Raw genomic sequence first — 25,082 nt, forward strand, 5'->3', positions numbered from 1 at the left:
TTTGCCATTTATGTGGTTGCTAGTATGTAGCTTCTGGACTTCATCCATATAAGAAGAGGCAAAGTCAGACATACCTAGTGACAGTGAAGCAAGCATAGCCCATTGTTCACTGTACAGCAGTTAAGATTCAAGAAATTTTGCAAAGAAGGACGAATGATACTTTCACATTTTATAAAGAGTTCAAATAGTTTCATACATGATTTAAGAATCAATAAATACGCATTCCATGTGAAGGCTTTTGCACTGCTAATGCAGAGCCCATTGACTTACCTGCAAGTTTGGATCACATCCTGCATATATCTGTGAATTAATCTCTGCCTTGTACAACGTGAAAAATAAAAGCAAAGCATTATATCAAGTACAGGTAAAAGCAAGAAAGGGAAACTAGCTGCTACACCTGCTCCAATATCCAGGCTGGGCCAGACAGAAAGACTAAATTATCAGTTTATGTCATGTTTTATTGTATGCCAACAACACAGATGAAAGTTTCAGGTGTATTCCACATGCATCCTAGTTTGCCACAAATTTTGTCCAGCCTTCTATTCAGCTTCCTTTCCCATCACACTCACCCCAGCTGCCTCTCACCCATATATTCAAACCCACCAAGCTGGAGGCAGCACATGCTGCCACGACTCCAGGGATGTCCATCCTGCCCACTACACAGTGCCAGACCTGCTATGGCACCGTCCTTAACAAGTGCACTACAGGGCGTTCTCCTCTCTGACTGCTGCTTTTTATTTTTAATGAAACTTGCAAGAACACACTGTCTTTGAAACATTTTCTTTTTTTTGAGTACGGGCAGGAAAAAGCCCTGGGACAGGGAATGGCAGCTGCAGAGCCTGTTGGTGCATGCAGCACCCAAACACATCCTGCTGGCAAACAGCTTGAATCCTGAGGGAGCTGGAATTTTTTGATACATTTCATACAATGCCTAAATATATATTTACATTTTTTATATGAAGAGTATAATTTTCAAATAGTAATCCTGCCCTAAATTTAAAGGACCTAAATTTAAAAATAATGAATTTATTCATGTGTATGTTTTAGATCCTGAACTTGGGGGGTTGGTATTTTACAGCATCTTTTGTTCTTTGAATATAGCAGCTAGCAGTAAGGTAGAACTATTCCGAAACCTGACTTGTAAAAACAACACTCTGGTGTCATATGTGTAATCTGATGGGGTTACAGAGGTCTGCCTGAACCAGTCAAGACATAAGAATGCAAAACAGTCCGCTGTTCTGAGGGGAGCAAACAGTATTGTAAAACTGGGATATATTATGTTGAATTTACACAAAGGACAGATCTGATTATTTTTGAAGCTGTTATCTTTATGTAAAATCACTTTTCAGAGCAGAATCAAACATAAAAATTTATGTCCATATGTTAGATGAACCTTTGTTTAGACACCAAAATTGGTGCCCCATTTTTGGAAATTCTGAATACCTTTAGCCTAGTGAAGAAATTGTGTTTTTCTTTGAAAATAATGGCTTTTGTTGAGATGTTCCCATGGCAATAAGTATGTAAATCATAGTGAAGTATCTGAAATTTTAAAAAATCTATGTCACTTAATCCATCTGTTTAGAGAACTCTTCAATCTGGCAAATGTAAAGGAATCGCATGACATGCTTTAGATGACAGCTTCTAGAAATTAAACCTTCCTCTGTGTGGAAGCTGCAGGAAGGGCACTTTGAAAATAGGCTGTTGGGCACAGTAACTTCTGGTGGGCTGGTGCAAGAGGCTTTTGTCTGCAAAAAGAGTGCTACACCAAAGAAGCGCTAACAAGGAAAGTTGGCTATGATGAAAAGGGCAAGAATTTGAAGAAGAGCCAAGACTTGGCGTTGCAGTTTGTAGAAAAGTTCTTGGCAGTAGCAGCAAGGATTTTCCTCCTAAGGAGATGCATCCATTGTAGTTGTTTTTGGAAGTGTCTTTATTTGTAAAGCTTGTGATTTTGCACTTACCTCTTTTGGAGACCACTATTTTCCTGTCTTTGGATTATGCCAGACATACTGTTAAGAGAGGACTGCTACCTGCAATCTCATTGTAGGACCTCAGTTTGTGTGCTTAAAATTCTACCATGTATTACAGAAATCAGTAAACAGGCTCAACCTACCTGCAGGACTTTGTGGTGGCTTGCTTTCAGTTTGACCTTGGCTGTGTTCCTGGCCTGCTCCAAAGTGCTGTGAATTGGGAGTCTAAGTGGAAATCTCAATGAGCTTGGGCCGGAGCTCTGCCCACACGCAGCGGCTGCACGGTGGGCACAGGGCTTGGCAGCTGGGAGTCACAGTGCTCCATCACACACATGCACCTCGGTGTGGCAGCACTGGCCACCATATCTGACATCCTCTTCTGGAGGAATTTTCAGACAATTTGTTTCTGAGAAAATCCATACAAGCATACAAGTGCTGAAGATGTGTGAGAAGGTGTTATGTTTTTTGGCTTTAGGTCCTGATACCTCTTCTGGGGCTGGTAAATAGGACTGCTGTTTGCAGTCTGAGGTTTCAGGTATGAAGCTGAGCAAATAATTCAATAAATAACTTGTTAATTAGCTTTATTAAAGTATTTTTGGCCTGGTTTGCTGAAGTGTTGAAGCTTGTGACAGCGCTGTGAAGAGAGTGGTTGCTGTAAGCACATTAACAAGTGGGAGCTGGAGGCGACTTGGGGCTATGAAAGGAGTCAGTGTTGCAACGGTACTTTTAAGTTATTTGCAGTTCTGTTTAGCTGTCTGCTGTCCTCAGCAGTGGCAGACAGGACCAGCGGGATTTTGAAGTTCTCAGGTTGCTTTCATATTCAGTATTGACTGGCTACAAAATTTGGTTCTTTGCAGATGACTCTGCTTAAGATTGCCAGTTGTTTTCAGGAAACTCTTTTTCCCTTTTTCTCAGTGTTTTATTCTGTAAGTTCATTTCTGTTTTTAAGGTGAAAGTATTCTTTGAGAAGTTATGCAATTTGACTTCAAACTAGTGACTTAAATTATGCATCACATGTTCTTATTTAGTATGACATCACCGGACAGAGTGTGACAAAATGAGCAGATCTAGCTTAGTGTGAGGCTTGTGAGAGACACAAATTAATCACTCATTTTGCTGATTATCTGTTTTCCCACTGGCTCAGACCTTTGAGGAACGCTAACGAATGCCTGATTCCTTAAACCGATTTTGAGCAAATTAGTATTTATAGCTGTTGTACTTAAGGTCCTTGTATCACATAAATTGCCAATGACCACTCAAGTTTTTGTAGCCTGTTCTAGTTCTTCATTTCAGTCAGCACTGGGAAGTTTAAAGGACCACATATAGTCACTTGCACCAACCTCTTTTGTTTAGAGCTGTGCTTGGGGACTGTGGTATGGAGCGAGGACCTTTTCACTGTGGTTCTGCTCTCCTGGTCTTTAAAAGCTGGCTCAGGGAGGAGATCAGATTCATAATTTTCTGCCTGTGCCATCGTCTTTGCATTCACAAATGATTATTTCAGGTCCAGTTTCTGAAGTGATTTCACTAGTGGAATAAGAGTCAGATCTCAAGTGTAATTGGGTTTACACTGTCTCAAGTAGTTGATTGGTGTCAGTTCATCAAGGTCATCAAGCCCGGTCTCCCTGCAATCCAAGGAACACAGGTACCATCTGATTAGTCCAAAGAGTACAAGTACTGCCACAATGATTTGTAACATAAAAGATTAAAATGTATATGTTGTAGGTGTCAAGTGGGAGGAAAACAACCCGAAACTATGCAATGTCAGAGGAATCGCCAATGTCTTAGATTCCCTGGAAGAAATTTGAACTGTGAGATTCTCATGAGGTTGAACATATTCCATGCTGCAGAGAAACACAAAACCTATTCCATGGTCCTTGCCTGTCTGACCTCAAACACGGTGATTGCTTAACTTTTTGACAAGCAAGATAAACCAGGCTAAAAATCCTTTTAGAAAAAAATATTCCTCCAGGAAAAATATCCCATTTATGGCTGTGGCCAATTTCCAGTGTTTTATGTTATAGTGGGAAAAGTAGGGAAGCATGGATATCATAAGTGAGAAACTTCCTTGTAACTCCTACAAGCAGCGTAGTGGAAGCTTGAAGACTGGGATTTATATTGTATAAATAAGGCACAATATGCATGCCTCCATTTAACCCTCTCCATGAAGCTTAGGAAAGAGAAGATACCTCTGTGTTTGGTGCTGGGCCTTTGACCCTTTGAAGCACTGGGGAGATGCTTCAATGCTGATTGAAGGAATCTGAAGGGTACTTTCACTTTTTCATGGAACTGAGCTTTAAATGAGAAGATGAAGTCGGTTTGGATAAATATTTATACTGTGCACTAGCATATGGTGTTGTTGAAGCAGATGCAATTCAGTCTTAGAATTCTTATCTTATACTAACATGTTACTGACTGTAGAAAAGCATAAATTACACGAGTCACCATCTGTTTTCAATTACAGCATGAAAACACTGAGGCAGGTTGGGATTTTCCTTTAGCTGTGCTATCAGCTTGCCGCTGAATTTGATAATTACATTAAAGTGAGTTCAGAATGAGTGTATTTGGTAATGTGAACACTCAGAAAAAGTTGCTGACAAACTGCTTTTGTAGCGTGTCCATAAATAGAGCTAAACGTGCATAGTACTGTGTGTGATGAATGCCACTACTGTGGGGCTTCAATATAAATGTATATATAAGTTTCAGACATGTCTCTGTAAGTGACTGCCTCATTTTCTGATAGTATTTAATTATAAACTATAACATAAAGGTCCATTCTCCTCCACAGAAACATGGAAGATGTATTCAAGCATATATCGCTTTAGAAAAATCTAATTTTAAGCAATCAGATTTGGTATTTTACCATAAAATCACCTCTGGTTTTGCAAAACTAAAGAAAATTCAAAGAAATTTTAACTCTGTGTTTCACTTCATGCAGCAGTAACCAGGACCTCCTATTTCATGTCCTACTATCCATCACAGGGACTGGAGACAGTGAGCTGAGTAGGATAACCATTAGCCTTGAACATCATTTAAGTCATTCTCAAGCAGGGTGGTTGTCACATTAGGATGTACTAAGAGCATAGAAAGAACATAATGCTGAACAGTTTGGATTATTTTTTAAATTATTTATTCGATCTTGTAGAAATTTTTCAAAAATACTCTAAAGAAAAATTTAGTTCTTCACTATAGAGAAAGGAATTAAGGCAGTGAGAATTCCTAGGTGAAATATTAAACAAGTGAGTTCAACTTTTTCAGTCTAAATTTCACCTTTAACTGTGAAGCTTTTTTTCACCCATAAACTTACAAGACAGAGGTTTAGTGAGGTTTTACTTGCTTATCCCAGACCTGAATTTCTGCCTGCAGTGCAGTATTAGGTTTCCAGTGGCTCTGTGATTTTTCCTAAAGAGTCTTTTAACAGAGAGAGTTTTACTGGGCAATAAAATTACTTTTTTTTTCTTTGCAACAACTGAAACTTTCTGTGAATACAGAAAGTTTCATAATATCTCAGAGCTCTTTTTTCTGCATTGACAGCAGCGTAGTTGACATTAGAATTGAACTTGCTTGTAGACCAGTCACCTAAAATGCTGTTGAGAAACAAGTGACCCACTATACTGGTGTCTGTACATTGGCTCCTTTTCATCAATAGCAAATACAAATCCAAAAAATATTGCCTGCAGGTTCATAATTGGAGGTCAGTGGATTTTTAAAATTTAGTCACATTATTTTAATAAATGGTTGTTTTAAAAATTCTTTTCAAGTAAGTGGTGTTTATAACAGAATAACCCAGATATCTGAACACCCTGCCTTTATGAAAGTGCTTTCTTGATAGTTTCTGAAGTCTTACAGCTGTAGCTATTCAGAACGAGAGACAGCAGCACTGGTTTCAGCTGCACTGTAAAACAGGGCTGTGCTTGTGTTTTGATACAACTTCCAAATTCCAGTGTGATCTATAGCCCATTGAATGGTGAGATCTGGTGCCTGCCAGAACAGCTGGGATTTTACCCATGCTCAAGCTGTTGTAGGCTATTGCAGGTCACTCCCAGGTAGTCCAGGCTCACTGAAGAGAATACTGTCATCTGAAGAACTGGCCTGCAGAATGGCTGAAATCTTAGAAGAGGTTATCCTAAGTGTCTCTAAAAGAGACATACAATTAGAGGCCAGTACAGCAAAATACTGGCATTTTGAACTGCTTTTGCTCTCAATTGAGGATGAAAAGCATTTTGTTTTATTAGGTTTAGTTGCAATATCAATTTCACTTGAAGCCTTTATGTGTTCCTCAGATGCTGTTAGGTTTACAGGATCATGGCTATCTATCTCAGCTCTCTGCCCTAAGCACTTCAAGGATGCTGCTGCTCCCCAGCTGCTGCTCTACAGATACTTCCCCGCACTTCTCTGTCTTTCCTTGTCGTTGCTCAAGACACAAAGTGGCTTCCTTTCATGATATAAGCAAGTGATTTGGGAAACATGTTGCATTAAAGCCAAGGCTCTGTTTAGCTAGCCAAACACATGGAAAAACAATTGCACTTTTGTCTGTGCAAACAGAGAGCAGCTGTTTGTCTCAAATGCGCAGACCATTCCTGCTCATGACAGGCTGGATAACGGAGGGTGCTGAGGGTGCCCTGCATGAGTCTGTCTGCCCTTGTAACTCCCTTGTTTGGACTGTCTTAGGGACTGTTTTTACCTAATATGAGCCTTGAAGGAACTACATTTAGTTAGTTTAGCATAATTATATTTGACCATGTAAGTAAACCGATATATAGTTTTTAAGTTCTTTATTCATTATGTGTGTTTTTATTTTAGCAATTCTAGTTTAGTTATAGATATATCAGAAAAAAAAAAAAGAGGACACCCAAAGGTCAACCCAAGCATAAAAAGACATTATTTCAAAGCTTAGACTCTATGTTCTTCTGACTCTGATGCAGTATTTCACCCAGAGCAATCTTTAGCCATTTGAGTTATTTAACATTTTCAGAGCTGTTCTGTGGTAGGTATCAAATTGCAGTATACAATAAAAATGCTTATAAAGTTAGACATGCAGTCACTGGTTTGCTTTCCTGATGTGGCCCAGACTGGCTCAGCTTTACCTGTGGGTATTTCTCGCTGGGACTCACATTAAGTCAGTGATTTTACACACCAATTCTCAATTAGAGCCATGGAAAGCAGTGACCTATATTTCCCCATTTCATATTTATGGAAGGTTTGCATTTCAGGGTATTAGCTCCTTATGTTATTACTCTCCATATATCTACACATAATGTTAATTTACCTTCATGAGTAATTCCAGTTTGCTGTGTCAGTGTTTGTCTGACTGATCAGTTGGGGAAACTCTGCCACTTGCAGAGCTGAGACTTGTGTGAAGCCCAAAAGCTTCACACTCCAAACAAGAGTTATTCTCATGGGCTCTTAGGTCAGCTCTTTTCCCCCCCTAATTTGTCCACTCTGTTTGTGGCTTTTGCACAGCAGTGGTTTTATTCTCTTCCTGGTGAAAAAAAAAGAACTTAAATTCCCATTGATTCCCATCAGTGGGAAAGGAGGGAGGGAGAGACTATCTGAACCAACAATTAGGCCCTTCTACAACTTTTTATATTATGTGACTTATTATGTTATAAAATATATATTAATTTATTAGATGCATTTATGATTTTTTTGATTATATAGTTTTTAGTTTGTTGTTTAATTTATGCTTTTTTTTCAGTTGCAGACCAACTTGTTTGAATACTATAAAAAATTCAGACTCTTTTTTAAAAACAAAAGAAGTATGTAATAAGTGCACATAATGAAAATATGTAATGAAGCCTTGCTCAGGCAAACCTTCCATAGCAGACTGCAGTCACAGACCAAGATGGAGCACAAGAATGATGTACTTATTTTTGTAATTCTGTAAATGGAGCTGGTTTTCTGTGCTATGTGTTGTACCGTGCTCTGCTAGTACCCAGTTTCTAGCCCACTGATGGAACAGTGTAAAGACTGAAGAAGTTCACCCCTTGAGAGAGAAAATCCTGTGTTTATGCAATACCTGGATACTTGCCTACTCCCACACCACCCACTCTACAGCCAATTACACTTTTGCTAGAGATATTTACAGAGCTGAACACACAGCTGTAATTTATTCTGTTCCATCCAGTTACCTCAGTTATGTAGGAAAGGCCATTGTATGATTTTTTAACCTTCCAACAACATGCAGTAGATTGCGAATTGTGAGGTTCCAGCTTTGCTTTACTAATCCTATCAAGATTGCATGAATTCTTTAAAAAAAAAAACACCCAAAGATAAAAATCTAACTGGAAACATAGCTTTTAGGACCTCTGATTTTCATCTCTTTTCCTCATTCCAATGTGACAATGTAAAGCTTTAGCAGAGTGGGAGCAAATACTTCAGTTCTGCCTGTGTTTGCTTTTATGTGGAAGGTTAGTCTTGGGTCTTGGGCTTTCTTGTGGCAGCGCATTCAGCATCTTCATGGCCTGGGACGTTTGCTGAGCATGGAGATTCCTCTGTTTTATGGCTATGGGTGACCTATTAAAATAGAAGATACTTTGTATCAGCAAAAATGTGGATTCCATGTGTAAGTATGTAAAAGAAGCAGCTGAGCCCTGCTCCGTCTACTCCTCCATCGTAGTTCACCTGCCCCAGATTTCTCTATACTTGTTCCTGCTACCATAACATCCATCTTGCCACTGATTTCACTGAGACTTTAAGTTATCTGAAAACTCAAGCTGAAGTTTACTGATCTAAGTGTAAGCTGCTGCTAGGAGGGTCGATTCTATCTTCACCTCCTTTTCATCTCCCTCTTTCCCTTTGCCTCAAACCAGATATGTATCTATTGCCTCCTTCCTCCATCCATGTCAGGCACATCAAGGAACTTATTTTGCCTGGAGACAAGTCCTTTCATTTATTTATTTTTGCTGGCACGAGATGAAAAGGGAGCAGTGCCTGGCTTTGGTGCACTGTTCCGAGCCAGCACAAAGGGACAAGAGCACCTCTTGGGACCACAGGCACTAAGTCCTGCTATTAACCTTCCTCTCCTTTGAAAGAGGTTTGGTATCCGGATCCACAGACTTCTTGGCAATTCAGGCTGAGCTTTTTACTGGCGGAAAGGGTTGTGAGGTCCCAGATCAGATTACTGATCCAGCTTTTAATAAGCAAACCTTTTCTTTCCATGTTTCTTTTAAAAGTAAAATTAGTTTTTTACACCCTGAGGAGAGGGGAACCTCATTCTCTGATGTTGTCACTAAGGATTTTGTGTACAAATCCATGGTATGGTGTGTGAGGTAGAAGGTGATGATATAGTAATTAGCTTGGAAGATTTATTGAAGGGATCTAACAACTGGCAGGGCAAACCTGCATGGTTACCAACTTGTAAATAGCTCCCTTTCTAATTGGTAACTGCAACAAACAGCATAAGTTTTTGTTCCACTGTGACAAAATAAGAGCCTTAAATGGGAGTTTTTATCTTTTCTCAATTCCTTCGTATTTAAATTAGGTTTAAAAAAATGACACCTTGATCTCCATCTGTTCACTTGAGAGTGCAGTGGTGCTCGGGAGGCGGGAGTGGGAGCAGTTGTTCCCAGCATCTGCAGAGGAGCAAGGGGAATGCAAGGAGGGAAGGATCCCACTGGAAGGATACCTAGTCCTTTAAAACATTGGAAGCTTGGATGTCCTCTTCCTCCTTGCTGAAAGCTGGAAAGCTGTGTTTCAGATATTATGTTCTTGTAGCACCTAAGCCTTGTCCAAATTTTGCTGAAATTTGTCAGCAAGACAAGAAAAGCCAAAGCAGATATATTGCCTCTTTAAACAAGCTGTGGCAAAGACTATATTTCCTTTTTTTTTTTGGCTTTGCTTTTCCCTTCTCAGTTTCAGGAGTTCAGTAACCTTTCCAGCTGAGGGCTGTGGCCATACCACACAAACCAACCAGTAAGTTTTCCATTTCAGAACTGGTCCAGAGCTTTTAAAAATATCTATAAAGTGTGAAAAGTTTGATTTGTTTGGTATCTGGCTGAAGACATCTCCAGGTCACTAACAATTGCAAAATGTAAGTCCTCCAGCCCTGATTTCATGGGTGCCCATAAGGAAGGGTTCTTACTGACAGCATGACCTGATATTTAATATGAATCAGGTTCTCACAGGTCTCTAATGTAGATTATACGTAAGGAACAGATTGGTTTGCTAACCACATGTGGAGAACTTTCCTCTGGAAGATCACAGTGAATTTCAGAATATCATAATGAAGCAATTATAAGTTTGAGCTACTCAAACTGGCCAGCTGATCCTTGTCCCTGCAGGATTAGTAGGACATGAAAAAATAATTTATTTATAATTATTGAGGATGTCTGTAGAAAAGAAATTTAAGCAGGCTGCATCTGTAATGGATTTAGTTTTAATTTTGCATTAGCATGAAGGAAAGCAAAAATATTAACGTTGGGCTATACTTCTTGAAGTAGTTAGATTGTCAATTCTGGTATGAATTTTATTCTGTAAAATTGTCAAAATACACTTTTCTTTAGACAGCTCTGAAAGAAGTTATACTTAGAAACTTTTATTTTAGTTCACAGGGAAAATTGCTTAAGAACTTTCCAAGGTTGAAAATAACTCCTACATTTGCCTGAATTTGTCATTTCTATTTGATGCTAATAAGGTTTAAAAAAAAGACTGAAAAGAAACCCATACATTTTCCATGTATTTTGGGAATGGTTTGCCTTAAAGTTAAAATTATCACACCAGATGATAAGAAGAAATAGTAGTCAAGGAAGCATGTCCTAAACTATCCAATAACTGTATGTAAGTCAGTGTACATACAAACCATGAACAATAGGCAAAGGGTTAAATTCAGTCTGTCTCATGGTGGATGACTGAGCCAGCCTTGATTCAAACACAGCTTTCTAAACTACTGCTTCTTTCTGTGCAATGTGCTAATAACTTCTGAAGTACCCTGGTCTCAAAGGCCTTGCAGTAGGACATGGCCTTAGTTTGAGCTGTCAGCTGCTAGAAATCTGCTTCAGATACACACAGAGTCCAGGAGTGAAATCCTGGCTGCTCCAAAGTGAAAGATTAGTGCAGCATTTTTTAATATTTTCCTTCATACAGTTGCACATGTACAGTAATATTCACACCGTCAATGGAAATTAATTAGTGGCAGTGTTTTCAGAATCTCTTTATGCTGTTAATTGCTGATGCCAGAGCAGCTATCAGTACCAAACAGCCCGTGAAACCTTTCCATTTGACCTTGGTGCTGTTGGAGGAGAAAACTTGAGTGTACCGGCAGAATTTGTGCTTTGCAGTCTTAGACCTTGAATGTTCCCATTACTGCCTAGATAATTGTGTAAAATATCTGTGCTGCTGAAAAATAGCATTTTGCCACTATCTTTACTGTGTCATTGCATAATCTAGCTTTGTATTCAAGAATTTCAAGCCTACATTGTATTTAGTAACATTGATTTCTTTGGTACCTATTTGATCTGTATTTGTAGCAGTGTTTATACTCTCTTTCTTAAAGAGAAGTTAACAAAAAAAATCTTGGCACTGAAATGTAAATGATGAATCCATTGAGAATTAGAGCCTTAACCCCCAGCCACTGGAGTGGGGTGCACACATCTGCTGCTGTGGAAAGGGTGGTTCCTCAGCCACCTCCAGCCATGCTGCCTCCTGCCAGTCATGTTTCTCTTCACTTTAAGCTTTTTTTTTTTTAAATTTATGTCAAAGTAAGGTGGGCATGTAATCATGGTCTTATTCTACTCTTTCAAGATACATTTTCTGTTGACTGTGCGTATTTGTTACTTCCTTCACAACCCATGATGAATGGTTGGCCTCACTGCATCTGTAAATTTAAATGATTTTTAGGGCTGTCCCAAAGAACTTTGCAATTATCTCTTGAGCCAAGCTCTACAGTGGGAATTTCCAGCTCTTCATAATCTTTTACAGCACCCTTCTAAAAAGTGTGCCTTGAAAAAGAAAGGAAATTTTAATAGGACTTTTAAATAGAGTTAATTCAAAGAAGTCCAGCAAGCAAGGCCTAGCTCCATAGGGAGAGGCAACTAAAGCCTACAGTGCCTAAAGCACAAACAGTGCCTGAATATCCAAGGAACTGGGCTAACTGCCTATCCTCCAAGAACATTCCTGTTGCATTCATAAATATTAAGGTCATCCCCAGGCAGAACTAACTCAGAATTAGTGACAGGTATGCAATGCTTTTCTTTAATACTTGGCTTTAAGGTAATTGCGCAATTCCACACCCGTGCGTGCAGTCAGTCTCCGACATCCCGTAGAAGCATCCTGCAGTGATCCTCATCCCAGCTCCTGAACAACACCGGCTCAGCTGTCCAGCCCTGGTGCAGGCAGCTCCCTGTGAGGGAGCGGGGCTTTGGTTTGGCCAGCGGGCGATTCTCCCAGCAGGAAAATCAAGGGGTGTGGATGTACATCTGCAGGGCAGCTTGGCAAGGCTGAGGAGAGGCAGGCAGCCAAGGCTTGCTGTGGAGGAAAGAGCAATTACCAGTGAGGGGGAGGAAGGGTTGTACAGCTCCAAGTACAGCACAATCCTGATTTTGGCCAGTAAACATTACGGTAACTGATTATTCTCGCCTATTCTTGCTGTCTTCAGTCCAGTGGTAAATGGCATGACAAATCTTTGCTATCTTCCTTAAACAACAGGTTTCCAGATCCTTTCTGTTCAAATGTAAGCCCAAACTGGAAGATTACCTTTTTATGGAAACACCTGAATTTGTTTAAACTTTCTGTACATGCCATGGAAAACCCACAGAAAGACAGAGGTGCCTTTTCTGCTATCCTTGCTTCTGTGGGCTGCTGTTTCCCATGGCAAGAATTGAAATACTCAACAATAAATGTTTATTGCTGTAACACTTAAATATTTGAAATCAGTTAAGGGAGGATTTTTCATTTGACTGTTACTTTATTTAACTGTTATTAGTTCTGTGGTTTCTAGGTTGCCACATCCTGACCAACAAAATGGTCAGAATTTATTCTGGGCTGTATCATTTCTTGAAGTCTAAGGGATGAAAAGGGATGCTTATCTCCTGTCAAGCTCCTTGGAGAGCTATGAGGAAATGAGCAATAAAAGGTTCTTTGAGGCTCTTTTAACTGTAGTTTATCATCTATTATAGTTACTGATGTGTGGAAACCAACAGAAATACTTTACATGTTTATGGTTACAAAGCCCTTAACAGCTGTAGCTATGGGCTGAGCACTTACAGCTTTTTGAAATTTGTTTTTATAAATATAACATTAAATCATTGTGATTTTGTAAACCAGTTGCCTTAAGAAAACTCCTGAGATAATAATATGTGGTTTGATCTACTCAGTCAGGGCTGGTTTGTGGGTACTCGCTTGCTCTCACTTGTTTTCCAACTCCACCAATAGAGCAACACAGGAGGTGGGCTTTTTGGTGGCAGGGCTGATGATGGCTAAAGTGCACGAAGCAGCACTGCATTTTATTTCACCTTGCTGGATGCTGTGCTGGATGGGAAATCAGGGTGGGGAGAAGAAAACTGGGTGAGTCAAGGGCACTCAGCATAATGAAGGGCTCAGGACTGTGTAAACCCTCTTTCCCCTACTTAGGACTGGAGGATACAGCAAATGGCTCCGTATTTCTTTATCCCTGAGGGAGCCAGATCTGGAATTTGCAGAGACTCAGTCCTCAGGAACACTAGTCAAGCAATTACTATGGAGAGAGCTTTCTGCCCCAGACTGGCTGGCCCTTCATTACAATTTCCTGTTCCTCATGAGTCTTTTCATACAATTTTAGGACAGGACTGCACTCTTCTCTGAGTGCATTTCTCCTCTCTGCATTTCTGTTCTCATCTGGCTTGGGTGGGCTTCTTGCATCTAATCCTCTCCAGTGGAAATGATGAAACTAAAAAGCCCTTTGGATCCAGTGCAAAGGATGGCACAAAGGGGACTGTTCTCAGCATTGCTGGTTAATAGTACTGCCAAGGGCATGCAATAAAACAAACACATTGAGAACACAGACGTGTCAACTCTTGCCTTCTGCGTAAGAAATTCACTCTTTGGCATCCAGACTGCTGTTCACACTATGGTCGAGCCTGCACCATCCACATTTACACTGTAGCAGCCCTGTATGGGTGAGTGGCTTGTCTGGAAAGTCTGTTCCTCTGCCAGGGATGTTCCCTGGAGGCCCCTGAATGCCCCTGACATGATCCAGCATGCAGATTTATCCATCACACACTTGCATGCCTGTCCCTGGCCAAACACAAATCCCATGCATTGGGATTCCAGTAACTCAAGAAGTCTGAGAATATGCAGCAGTAAAACAAACATCAGCCATTCAACTTCCAAAAATTGCATTAAGCCAGAAGAGACAATGTTGTTTCTGAAGGTCTGTTTTAAATCAACCCAAGTATTATTCTGAAGCTGGGGCTATAATTCAGTAAAACTTGATACAATCTTGGAAAGCCATAGAAAGCTTTAGGAAATACCACTGGAAGTTGAGACCTACAGATACAGCAAGAATCTGCATTTTTAAACTAAATAGACATGCCACTTAAATAGTAATTGAAGCACACTGCAGAGAATGAAGGGTTACCTTTTCAACAAAAGTCCTTACATTTAGAAGTCTTTGTCTGCATGCAAAAACTGAACCATTTTCCCAATGCTATTTACAGCGGAAATATTCATATAGAGGAAAGGTACATCTATACTGCCATGGGAGTTGGCTCAGTGATATTGCGATTGCCATACTTTGTTGATCCTTTAAGCTACCAGGAAGGCTGACTTCTAGGATATTCAGCTCTGCAGAGGAGTTTGGAGGATAGGGGGTAAGGTGCAAGAGAGAGGTCAGCCCTCCCTTCAGGGGCTGCTACTCCTGCTCTAAGGAGAAGAGATTAAAATAATTTGTGACATTTTTGATGAAATGTTACATTTTTGGATTGGCTTTGCCTCCTCTAGAATTTTCCTTAAATGAAACATAGATAGCTACATTCTGTCCGTTTTGCACAAATATTAATTGAGTTTCACTGCACATTTTACTTGTGAGGGAAGGTGGCTGATGCACAAAAGTTGAATGACTTCATATGTAAGAAAATCTATTTTAGAGCTAGCATTGAAGGACACTAGAGCTGCTTCCCACCTCTCCTGCATCCATTTCTGTCTTGTGTTTCTACCTAAATGGGAAGGGTAAAAAATCATAGACTCATAGAATTGTTAAATTGGAAAAGATTGGTTGGTTTAATAGCATCGAGTCCAACCATTAGCCTAACACTGCCATGTTCACCACTAAACCGTGTTCCCAAGTGCATATCCACATGGGGGTTTTCATGCTTGCAGGGATGGTGATTCTGCCATTTCCTTGGCAGCCTGTTCCAATGTCTGACCACCTGTTCAGTGCAGAAATTTCATTTAATATTACAGAATGAATTAGGTTGGAAAAGACCTATGAGATCATCGAGTCCAGCCTATGACCTAACACCGCCGAGTCAACTAGACCATGGCACTGACTCTCCCCTGGTGCAACTTGAGGCCATTTCCCCTCGTCCTGTTACTTGTTGTCTGGGAGAAGAGACCAACTCCCACTTTGCTACAGCTTCCTTTCAGGTAGTTTTAGGGAGTGATAAGGTCTCCCCTGAGCCTCCTTTTGTGCAGGCTAAACAACCCCAGCTCCCTCAGCTGCTCCTAAACAGACTCGTGCTCCAGACCCTTCACCAGCTCTGTTGCCCTTCTCTGGACACGCTCCAGCCACTCAATGGCTTTCTTGAAGTGAGGGGCCCAGGACATAGTATATGAGGTGTGACCTCACCAGTGCCAATCACTTCCCTGGTCCTGCTGGGCACACACCCTTCTTGGCCACGTGGGCACACTGCTGGCTCATGTTCAGCTGCTGTTGACCAGCACCCACAGGTCCTTTTCTGTCGGGCAGTTTTCCAGCCAATGTTCCTCTAGCCTGTAGCACTGCAAGGCATTGTTGTGACCCAAGTGCAGGACCTGGCATTGTTGTGACCCAAGTGCAGGACCTGGCACTGGGCCCTGTTGAACCTCATAAAATTGGCCTTGACCCATCAATCCAGCCTGTCTGTATAAAATAAAGCATGACAATTTCTAGCGATACTTGCTTCATAGCTTCTTTCTTATAGACTCAAGATGACGTATGAGTAAGATAACCTTCTTGTTTTCATTGAAACATCAGGATGATATTATCGTTCCTTTAGGCTCCATATTTTTATCATTAAAAACACAGATCTAGACACTACACACATTTTCTGACCTTTTTACCAAACACAGTAATATTATGATTAGACACAAAGAAGGCTTAATGTCTTTGAGGAATCAATATTGTCTTTTTTTTCCTGCACTTTTTTTACAATGTTGATGTGACTTTTTCTCTGATTAACTCTTTTAAGATATACAGTGATGTTGATCAGAGTATTTTTGTCAAGAGTTTTTTAGTTGAAAATGGCCTACAATGATACAAAACTTCCTATATTTGAATTTGTTACAGCTTTTACAAAAAAAAAAAAATTAGCATATCTGAAATTAATTAATAAGCCATAGTTACTGAAGGAAACTAAAACCAGTTACATGGCAGTGACATTTTAATCTCTCCTAGTACTGACTTCATCTTCCATGATATTATTTCCTAGAATTTGGATGCTTTGATCTAGTGAAGTAATCAATGCAGACTTTGCCCTAAGCCTGGAAACATGATGCATATTTTTAATGTGACTACCAAGAACTGACTAAAATGTTTTCTAAGAAAATGTTCAAGACAAACTAAGGACAACAGATTGTAATAGCCAGAGCTGTCTTCATAAAATCATAAAATGACCTGGGTTGAAAGGGACTTTAAAGATGTGTCCTCTGCTGTGGACAGAGACACCTTTCAGTAGGCCAGATTGCTCAGGGCTCCATCCAATCTGGCCTTCAACACTTCCAGGGAGGGGGCATCCACAACTTCTCTGGGCAAGCTGATCCAGTGCATCACCACCCTCACAAAAAGAATTTTTTCCTCATATGTAATCTAATCTACTCTCTTTTAGTTTCCATTCCCCCTTATCCTGTCACTACACGCCTTTGTAGGCTCTTTCTTGTAGGCTCCCTTCAGGTACTGGAAGGCTACAATTAGGTCACTCTGAAACTTCATTTTTCCAGGCTGAACAAATCCAATTCTCTCAGCCTTTCCTCATACGAGAGGTGCTCCATCCCTCTAATCATCCTGGTGGCCCTCCTCTGGAGTTGCTCCAACAGGTTGATATCCTTGCTGTGCTAGGGACCCCAGAGCTGGATGTCCCATATTGTTTGCAACCCACAATTGATATAATAAAATATCACAGTTATAAGAAGAAAAATCTCCTTTTTGTGAGAAAAATTATTGATGTGGGACCTCAAAATTCCACAGATTTGAAACTCGCAGTGATATTTCAAAAGAAAATATGGAAAATTAACTCGTGAAATTAATTCTAAGAAATGTGGGGTTTTTTAAGAATGCTGAATGAGATGGTATGAAGAGTTCTGGAGGGTTTGCCTGCTCAGGAGTTGATAGTACATCTGTGTAAATAACCTAACAAAAAAAAGTCTAATGCCTAACTGGTTTTGGTGCTTGCTTTCTCCTCAGGTTTGCCAGTTTGTTGTATCTGTCAACGGCCTCAATGTTCTCCACGTGGATTACAGGACAGTGAGCAACCTTATCCTGACTGGCCCTCGAACAATTGTGATGGAAGTGATGGAAGAAATGGAGGCCTGAGAAGGCAAAAAACCCTCTTACTGGATATTTTTGTGAGAAAAATGGCGACAACCATGAAGTGACATGAGATAAGGCAGCAGGACGTTGCTGTGTCTAAATAGATGACTTTGCTTTTAGGGGAGGGGACTCTCTTTCATTTAACAATAATACCACTGGTGATTATGCTAAGATGTGAAAAATAGATACCAGCAAATTTTCACTACAGACTTCTCTTTGCCTGACAGAAACAAGATTAAGGCCTTTAGATTGTCCAGCCATATCTGCATCAGTCGGAATGGTTTCCAACCTAAGAAGTTTTGCATATTATCTCATAGTCCACCACTGGATCAGAGCACTTCAGGAAGTGAAAGAGCCAAACATGATGGGGTCAGTATGTCACAGATGGTTTGCATGACATATTTACATTGGTAAGCATCGACCTGGTGTCCAGCTTTGTCCCTGGAGCATGTGCAGTCACAGTTGCTCTCTCCTTGGGCCAAGGGACAGTTGACTAAATGCTGGCTTGATTGCAATCAAACACAAATGAACTGCAAATGCATGAAAAAAAGGTGTCTGTGCTCTGTAGATGATACTCTGGCCTGAATGTCTGGGCCTAACTGAATACACGGGTTAGTCTAGAAAGAAAATGGAAAAACGTGTGGTACTTTTACAAAATCTGCCTTTGAAAATTGGTCTTTTGGTTACAATGCCTGCACACTGGTTTAGGTTCTTGAGTATAAGATATTGATTTTGAGTTTTTTTCCATATCTGTAAATGAAAGGTGCCTCAAGCTTGCTGTTTATCACTTTGGAGAAATTTTGGACACCTTTATTCCTAAAAGAAGAATATTTGGCAGGTTGCAGTGGAAAATTCACAGTGTTAGCATTAGGAATGATACATCCACATGTTCCACTAGCAAGAGTACAGTTCAAATTGAAGCAATGTACTTGAATGTACATTAAGCTTGTCAGCACTTTCCAATCATCTGATGTTTTGCAAAGAACCAGCTTGCCACATGAGCTGCTTTTGACACTGTTACTAATAAAACATTGTATTTGACTCTTACTCTTTTTCAAACAGTAGGGTTTCTTCATTGATAAAAAAAACCCCATTTATACAAATTCCATATTCTGCAGTTAGGTGACTCCTCAGCTCGATGACAAGGGGACTGCATGGGTTTTCTTTGATCTTTGAATGGGATAAATACATTCTTCTCCACAAAATTATAAATGTATTTTGCAGACTTTCTCTGCTGTCTAAATTTTACAATTAAAGCTTGACTTTCTGTATGCGCATACCACAAATCATTCAATTACAGGGTGGGGAAATATTTTTTCCTCAAATAATGTTGAAATATGTTTTATATTAAAAATTGTTCTCACTAAATAAATTGCTCTTTCAGTATGTTTTTGACTTACTCAAACACTTTTACATCAGAGATACGGCAAGTCTTCAAACTCACACGTGCCTGCAACTTTGTAGGTAGAAGTCCCGGTGTTCTTTATTCCTGATACGGTATATCTGTGGTTGATTTTTCACCATGAAAACTTCTCATATTCCACTAATATGCAGCAGTGAAGAGAAGTATGAAACTGCACCTGCTGACTTGATATTAACCAGGCACAAGAGTGTTTGGAGGATTTGTTCACACTATCATCTGCTATGACAGTTGTTTGTCCCAATTGTACCTCACAAAATTTTGTAACGTACGTACAACCCATACCAGGTTATCTTCGTCAGTTCATCTAAACTAAACAGTTGGGCACATAATGATATATGAGTCTGTAACAACTGTCGATGGTATCCACTTGGAACAGTTGGAAAAAATAATTCCAGAAATGTTTCAGTACGCTACAAGTTTTTTGATTTTGCGAATCCAGGAATGCTTCCTCCCCCCCCCCCCCCCCCGGCTTGTTTTGGTGGTTTGAGTGGTATATACTTTGTACCTCTTTAAAATATAAATTCTGCATGTTAGGCTAAGTTAAATATTAAAATGTAAAGGATTTTCTTAGCAAAATGCTAACGATTCTCTCTAATGCCATTGTGGATTCTTCTGTATTACATCTCTTGCCTTAGTTAATATTCTGCTACAAGTTCTCTGTAGCTTACAGATAATTAAGAAACTGGGTCAGAATTGGGCTTAATAATGCATTACAGAGTGCACTTTAGACTGGAGCAAAAAGAGTGGGAATGGGGGCAGGGAAAAATCTGTGCATTTCACTGTGTTACAGATTGAAGATGGCATCTTGATTTGCAAAATACATTAGTCTCTATCACAATTTGAGCACGGCTACTTGCCTGCTTTTAATGGGGATTTCCATATGGTGTTCTCAACTTGATTGGCAATCCAGATTTTAATTAATTCTTTCCCTCTTCAATGTGACAAAGGTATTCAAATTATCTCTGCAATGAAATTTTGTATTTTTGAAAAAAGAATGCAAAGTAAACAATTAAGCTATGTGATGTATCATTTCCAATTAAGTTGCAGTTTGTCTGCACACAGTGCTGCATATGCTCCAAGACATCCCACAGGAGTCAGTGTCAAAATCTCATGCACTTCAGAGGGCATAGAATTTTGAATATATCAGACCACCTTGCTTCCTGCAAAGTGCCAGGGGAAATGTAAGATTATTCACAGAAGTGAGGCATTTCAAGAGATGCATGAATATCACAGTGTGGACTGAAGCAAGAAACTAGAAAAGGAAAAAAACCCCTGGCATCAGCTGTAATAGCTTCGTTAAAAAGATAGGCATTTTTGTAAGGCTTACTCTGTTATGTGATCACATTTTTGGTTACTATAGATCTTGTAGATCCTCTAATAAATCTTTACGCCGTAATAATACAGATTCATTCTCTGCACACGTACATTTGCAAAGCATTTATGAAACATCTTCAAGCAATATAATATTTAATTAAATTCAAGTAGCCGTTAAGATAATTGGAGCATTAAATCAGGGCAATATTTCTTGTATTTTTCTTCTGCTATATTTCCTACAAGATACATTATATTTGTTATCTTCATCAAGATTAAATACCATATGTATAGGATTGAATACAACTGTTTCCACAGCTAATCTCATGGAAGGCATTTAATTCATGAAATGATGCAATAAACCACTTCAGGTGTATCAGAATTTAATTCTCTGCATTTTAGGTCTCCATAGAAGCCGAAAAAAAAATTTTCAGAAAAAGACATAGTGGTGTCATGGCAACATCTGAAATACGAGGGGGTCTGTCCTACTATACCCTCTTCTATGAGATTACCTTCAGGAAGAGGTTTGGGAGGAAGAAGTCATGCAGCAGGACTGCTTCTCTTGGTGTTTTTCTTTGGTTTTTGGTTATATGCTCATTGATAATCACAGAGAGCTAGGGATGTGTCAAATGCTGTCCCACAATTAGTGGTTTAATGGTCAGCAGGTCCCCTTAGCACAGTCTAGATCTCTAAGAAAATTGCCCCAGTGTAGTTCAGAGAATAATGTGAGATCTGAATTTGGGCACAGGGGTGCAGGCTTAGTTGTGCCTCTTGGCCTTAGGACCAGAGAACAATCCTAATTTTATGTACTAACATAGACATAGTCACAGAGAATAGTCTGAGGATTAGGAAGAAGAAGCAACTGATTTCTGCGCTGACAGCTATGATGCATGGAGACTTCCTTTTCCCTATGGATGGAAAGAGAATGATCAAATTATGGGGTAATACTCTAATAATTTCAGATAATACTTGGAATTAAATACTAATTTTAAACGTTAATTTTGCTAAATAAGTATTATTCTAATTTTAGAGACAGGAAAAGTGAGACAACGTGTTTTGCAAAAATGTTTGCCTAATGCAAGACAGACCAAGAAATCAATTGTTGCAATTATGAGTATTTTCTTCCCAGTGTATAATTAGAACTAGACCACTTGTGTAAGTAAAAAAGTATGTGTATGTCACATGTATAAGTACAGCTAGACCACACCACTCTTCAAACAAAGTGAGAGAACTTCTAACCTTTTACAATGAAACTGCCATTAAAGGTTTCCATAAACCACCCTTTTTAAATTTGTCTTTCTTTATCTGGTGAGTGATGTGACTTACATTTTTCACTTATTTGTGTTACTTATAAAACCAGAAGTAGTAACTGCCAATGCAATAATTCCCTTTGTATACACACAGTGCAGATAAAAATACCATTAATGTCCAAGAGAGGCTGAGTGATTTTAAACCATTAACTTTTTTTACAAACTTCTACATAAATAAATATTTATACATTAATTGTTAAAAGGAGCCATTAATGTAACAGGGAATTTAAGAATGTCAAAGGATATCACAGGAGTCAGTGATACAACTAATTTATACTATAAAGGCAGTGTCATGTTTAGTTACTTAGTCTTTGTACTTGCAGTTTCTCAGGAAAACTCAGAAATATTCAGAAGGGAATAGCTGTAACTGTCAAACTGAATGTCCTCTAGAAAAATGGCTGTTGTTTTGCAGTTAGGTCTCCATTCTCATATTGGCCATGGGAGCTATGAATTTCCAGTACTGTCAAAACTCAAATTTCATTAACACACACTTGAAATTAAATGTTTAGCTTTAAGAGCACATGTTTGAAACAGATATTGTACTCTAGGAAGTGCAAATCATTGTAATGCCTCTTATACAAAAATGCTGCCACATACCCATACTATGTCAAAGTAGCTCTTGCTGAACTTGGAGTACAACAGTTGCCTGCTGGTTTCTTTATGGCTTTGTCAAATAATAATAATTTCTTTTCATAATTTGCAGTTCATTTGCAGAGGAAAATTCTCTTTTTATGTGCAACTTCCCACTTCTGTTCCTAAGGCACTTAGGTCCAGAGATGTTCTACAAGATGGTCACTAGACCATGGTACAGAGATAGCTATTGGTATACTGACCACTTCAAAGAGTCCTTTACATCATGCCTGAGCAGCTGAATGCCTCCTCTCCTGAGAAGTGCTCCCACTGCTCCTGCTGCTGCTCCTGCTGCATGCACCCAAGCAGGCCAAACTGGGAAACACTGGTCTAAAAGACAGTCCGTGCCCACCAGGCTGTTTTGCCTTTACCAGTGATTTATAGATATATTTAATTTTCTTTCCCATTCTTCTACTTCTTTTGCCACATAGTTAGTAATGGTCCCACTTTCTGCTTCCAGCTCAAAAATTGGTTCTGGAAGATCTTGATGACCCTGCTTTTTTTGTACTTTTACTAGTCTGTTTTTGAGTGTCTCTTTATTATGATGACCATCACTAGCTTTTCATAAATTAGCAGTGCTTATTTATCAAGTCTAAGATTTCAGGAAAACAGGTGAACTGGCTGCTGCTTTACTATCAAATGTTAACTCACAAATAAAAAAAGCCTTGAGGTAAGAGAACAAAATAAGACCAAATTATCATAATGATGGAATAAAATTTGTGTGAGATAAAAAATGCCACCACATCTATTAATAACAAACCTGCATATGATTCATAACACAGTATGGGCCATAGCTTTCATGGACTTTCTCAGATTATGAGAGAAAAGATGAGGGGCCTCCAAAGAGTGGTTTTTCTTTTGACCTTCTGGATAAGCTACCAGAGACTTCCCTCCATCACATATGGGCTGGAGCACAGCCTCCCAACCATAGCTGGGGTTAGAACCACATAAACTCATGTCTACACTGCTGACTGTAAATGACTAGAGACTTTAATAATTCCATTTTATGCCTTCCCCTTCAGGTTTTACAGTTTCTTTTATTAAACAGAAAAACAATTAATTTCTCCGTCTATACAATTAAGAAATGCTCCTGAAGAAATGCTCCTTTCCCCTCCTTATGTTTCTGGTGGAATGTGTGATGAACAGAAATCATACTTTTCTCTTTGTACCCAAATACAAAGGGAATACTTGTTCTTACCTGCAGTTCTCAGGAAAACCTCCTCTGAGCCTCCCTGGGAAAATATTACCTGAGCAAAACCTTCCGTATGATGCCTATTATTATGTAGCTGAAAAATACATAGTATGTACAAACTTTTATTTAAAAAAAAGCAAAACCAAAAAAACAAGTTAGCTTGTATTAAAATTCTGGTTAATGATTTTAAAGTAGAAGCAAAATGAATGTAGCCCCCAGAAGAGCACCCATTCTGCAGGTGAAGTGATGGGGTGTAGTGTGGAAAGGTTCTGTCATAGAGCATAGAATAGTTTGGGTTGGAAGGGAGGGACCTTAAAGATCACAGAATTACAGAATCACAGAATATGCCGAGTTGGAAGGGACCCACCGACTCCTACTCCTGGCCCTGTGCAGGATCATGTCCCTGAGAGTATCATTCAAATGCTTCTTGAACTCTGTCAGGCTTGGTGCTGTGACCACTTCCCTGGGGAGCCTGTTCCAGTGCTCAGCCACCCTCTGGGGAAAGAACCTCTTTCTAATATCCAACCTGAAACTCCCCTGACACAACTTCAGGCCATTCCCTTGGGTCCTGTCACTGGTTGCCACAGAGAAGAGATCAGTGCCTGCCCCTTGTCTTCCCCTCACAAGGAAGTTGTAACTGCAATGAGGTCTCCCCTCAGTCTCCTCCAGGCTGAACAGACCAAGTGCCCTCAGCTGCTCCTCATACGGCTTCCCCTCAAGGCCCTTCACCATCTTCATTTCCCTCCTTTGGACGCTCTGTAATAGCTTAATGTCTTTTTTACATTGTGGTCCCCCAAAACTGCCACAAAATCCAAGGTGAGGTTGTCCCAGTGCAGAGCAGAGTGGGACAATCCTCTCCCTCGACTGCCTGGTGATGCTTTGCCTGATGCACCCTAGGACATGCTTGGCCCTCCTGGCTGACAGGGCACTGCTGACTCATATTCAACTTGCCATCGACCAGGACCTGTGCTGTGGGCAGTGACACCTTCCACTACACCAGGTTGCTCAGTGCATCATCCAGCCTGGCCTTGAACACTGCCAGAGATGGGACACTCCCATAATGTCCTGTTAAGTTTCTTAATAGCATCACTTAAAGAAAAAATATGTTGTAATTTTATGAGTAAATTTACAATTTACGTTCTTAACCCTGTCTTCTCAATAAGAACAAAGTTGTAATTAATGCTTTTGCATTTAAGAACATTCAAGCATAGAACACAGTACATAAGAACATAGTAAAGATATACATTTGTTTGTGAAATATCTCAGTTTCAAATATAACAAACTTCTCAAAGGAAACACATCCTCTAAAGAAAAAGATTTTAATTTACTTTATGAATTAATTAAAACTTTTTTAATATCTTCTATTTATAAAATATTATATATATGTGCAAACATTTTATCAACCAAAAATAAATACACATGCAGGCTTGACTGAACAACTGTTTTGTCAATGGAGTCCATCAATGGGGCTAAACTAAGCTCTTCATGTTTATTAGCAAAAGTTTAATTAAGCGTGATGTTGAGCAAAGCCTGGGAAATATTAAGTGATTAC

At 39.6% G+C, this 25,082-nt stretch overlaps 1 protein-coding gene across 1 annotated transcript in view; it reads left to right on the forward strand.

The window, feature by feature from the left end:
• DEPTOR (DEP domain containing MTOR interacting protein) overlaps positions 1-19,050 on the forward strand; it is a 74,593-nt gene extending 55,543 nt beyond the window's left edge. The window contains exon 10 of the mRNA XM_051778497.1: positions 17,539-19,050. Within this exon, the coding sequence (XP_051634457.1) occupies positions 17,539-17,667 (129 nt within the window). The 3' untranslated portion in view covers positions 17,668-19,050. The remainder of the gene's footprint in view (positions 1-17,538) is intronic.
• The last annotated feature ends 6,032 nt before the right edge of the window (positions 19,051-25,082 follow it).

This window comes from Manacus candei, unplaced genomic scaffold (assembly GCF_025592945.1).
Source record: "Manacus candei isolate 608988 ecotype Guabito, Panama unplaced genomic scaffold, ASM2559294v1 h1tg000013l, whole genome shotgun sequence".
Taxonomy (NCBI): Eukaryota; Metazoa; Chordata; class Aves; order Passeriformes; family Pipridae; genus Manacus; species Manacus candei.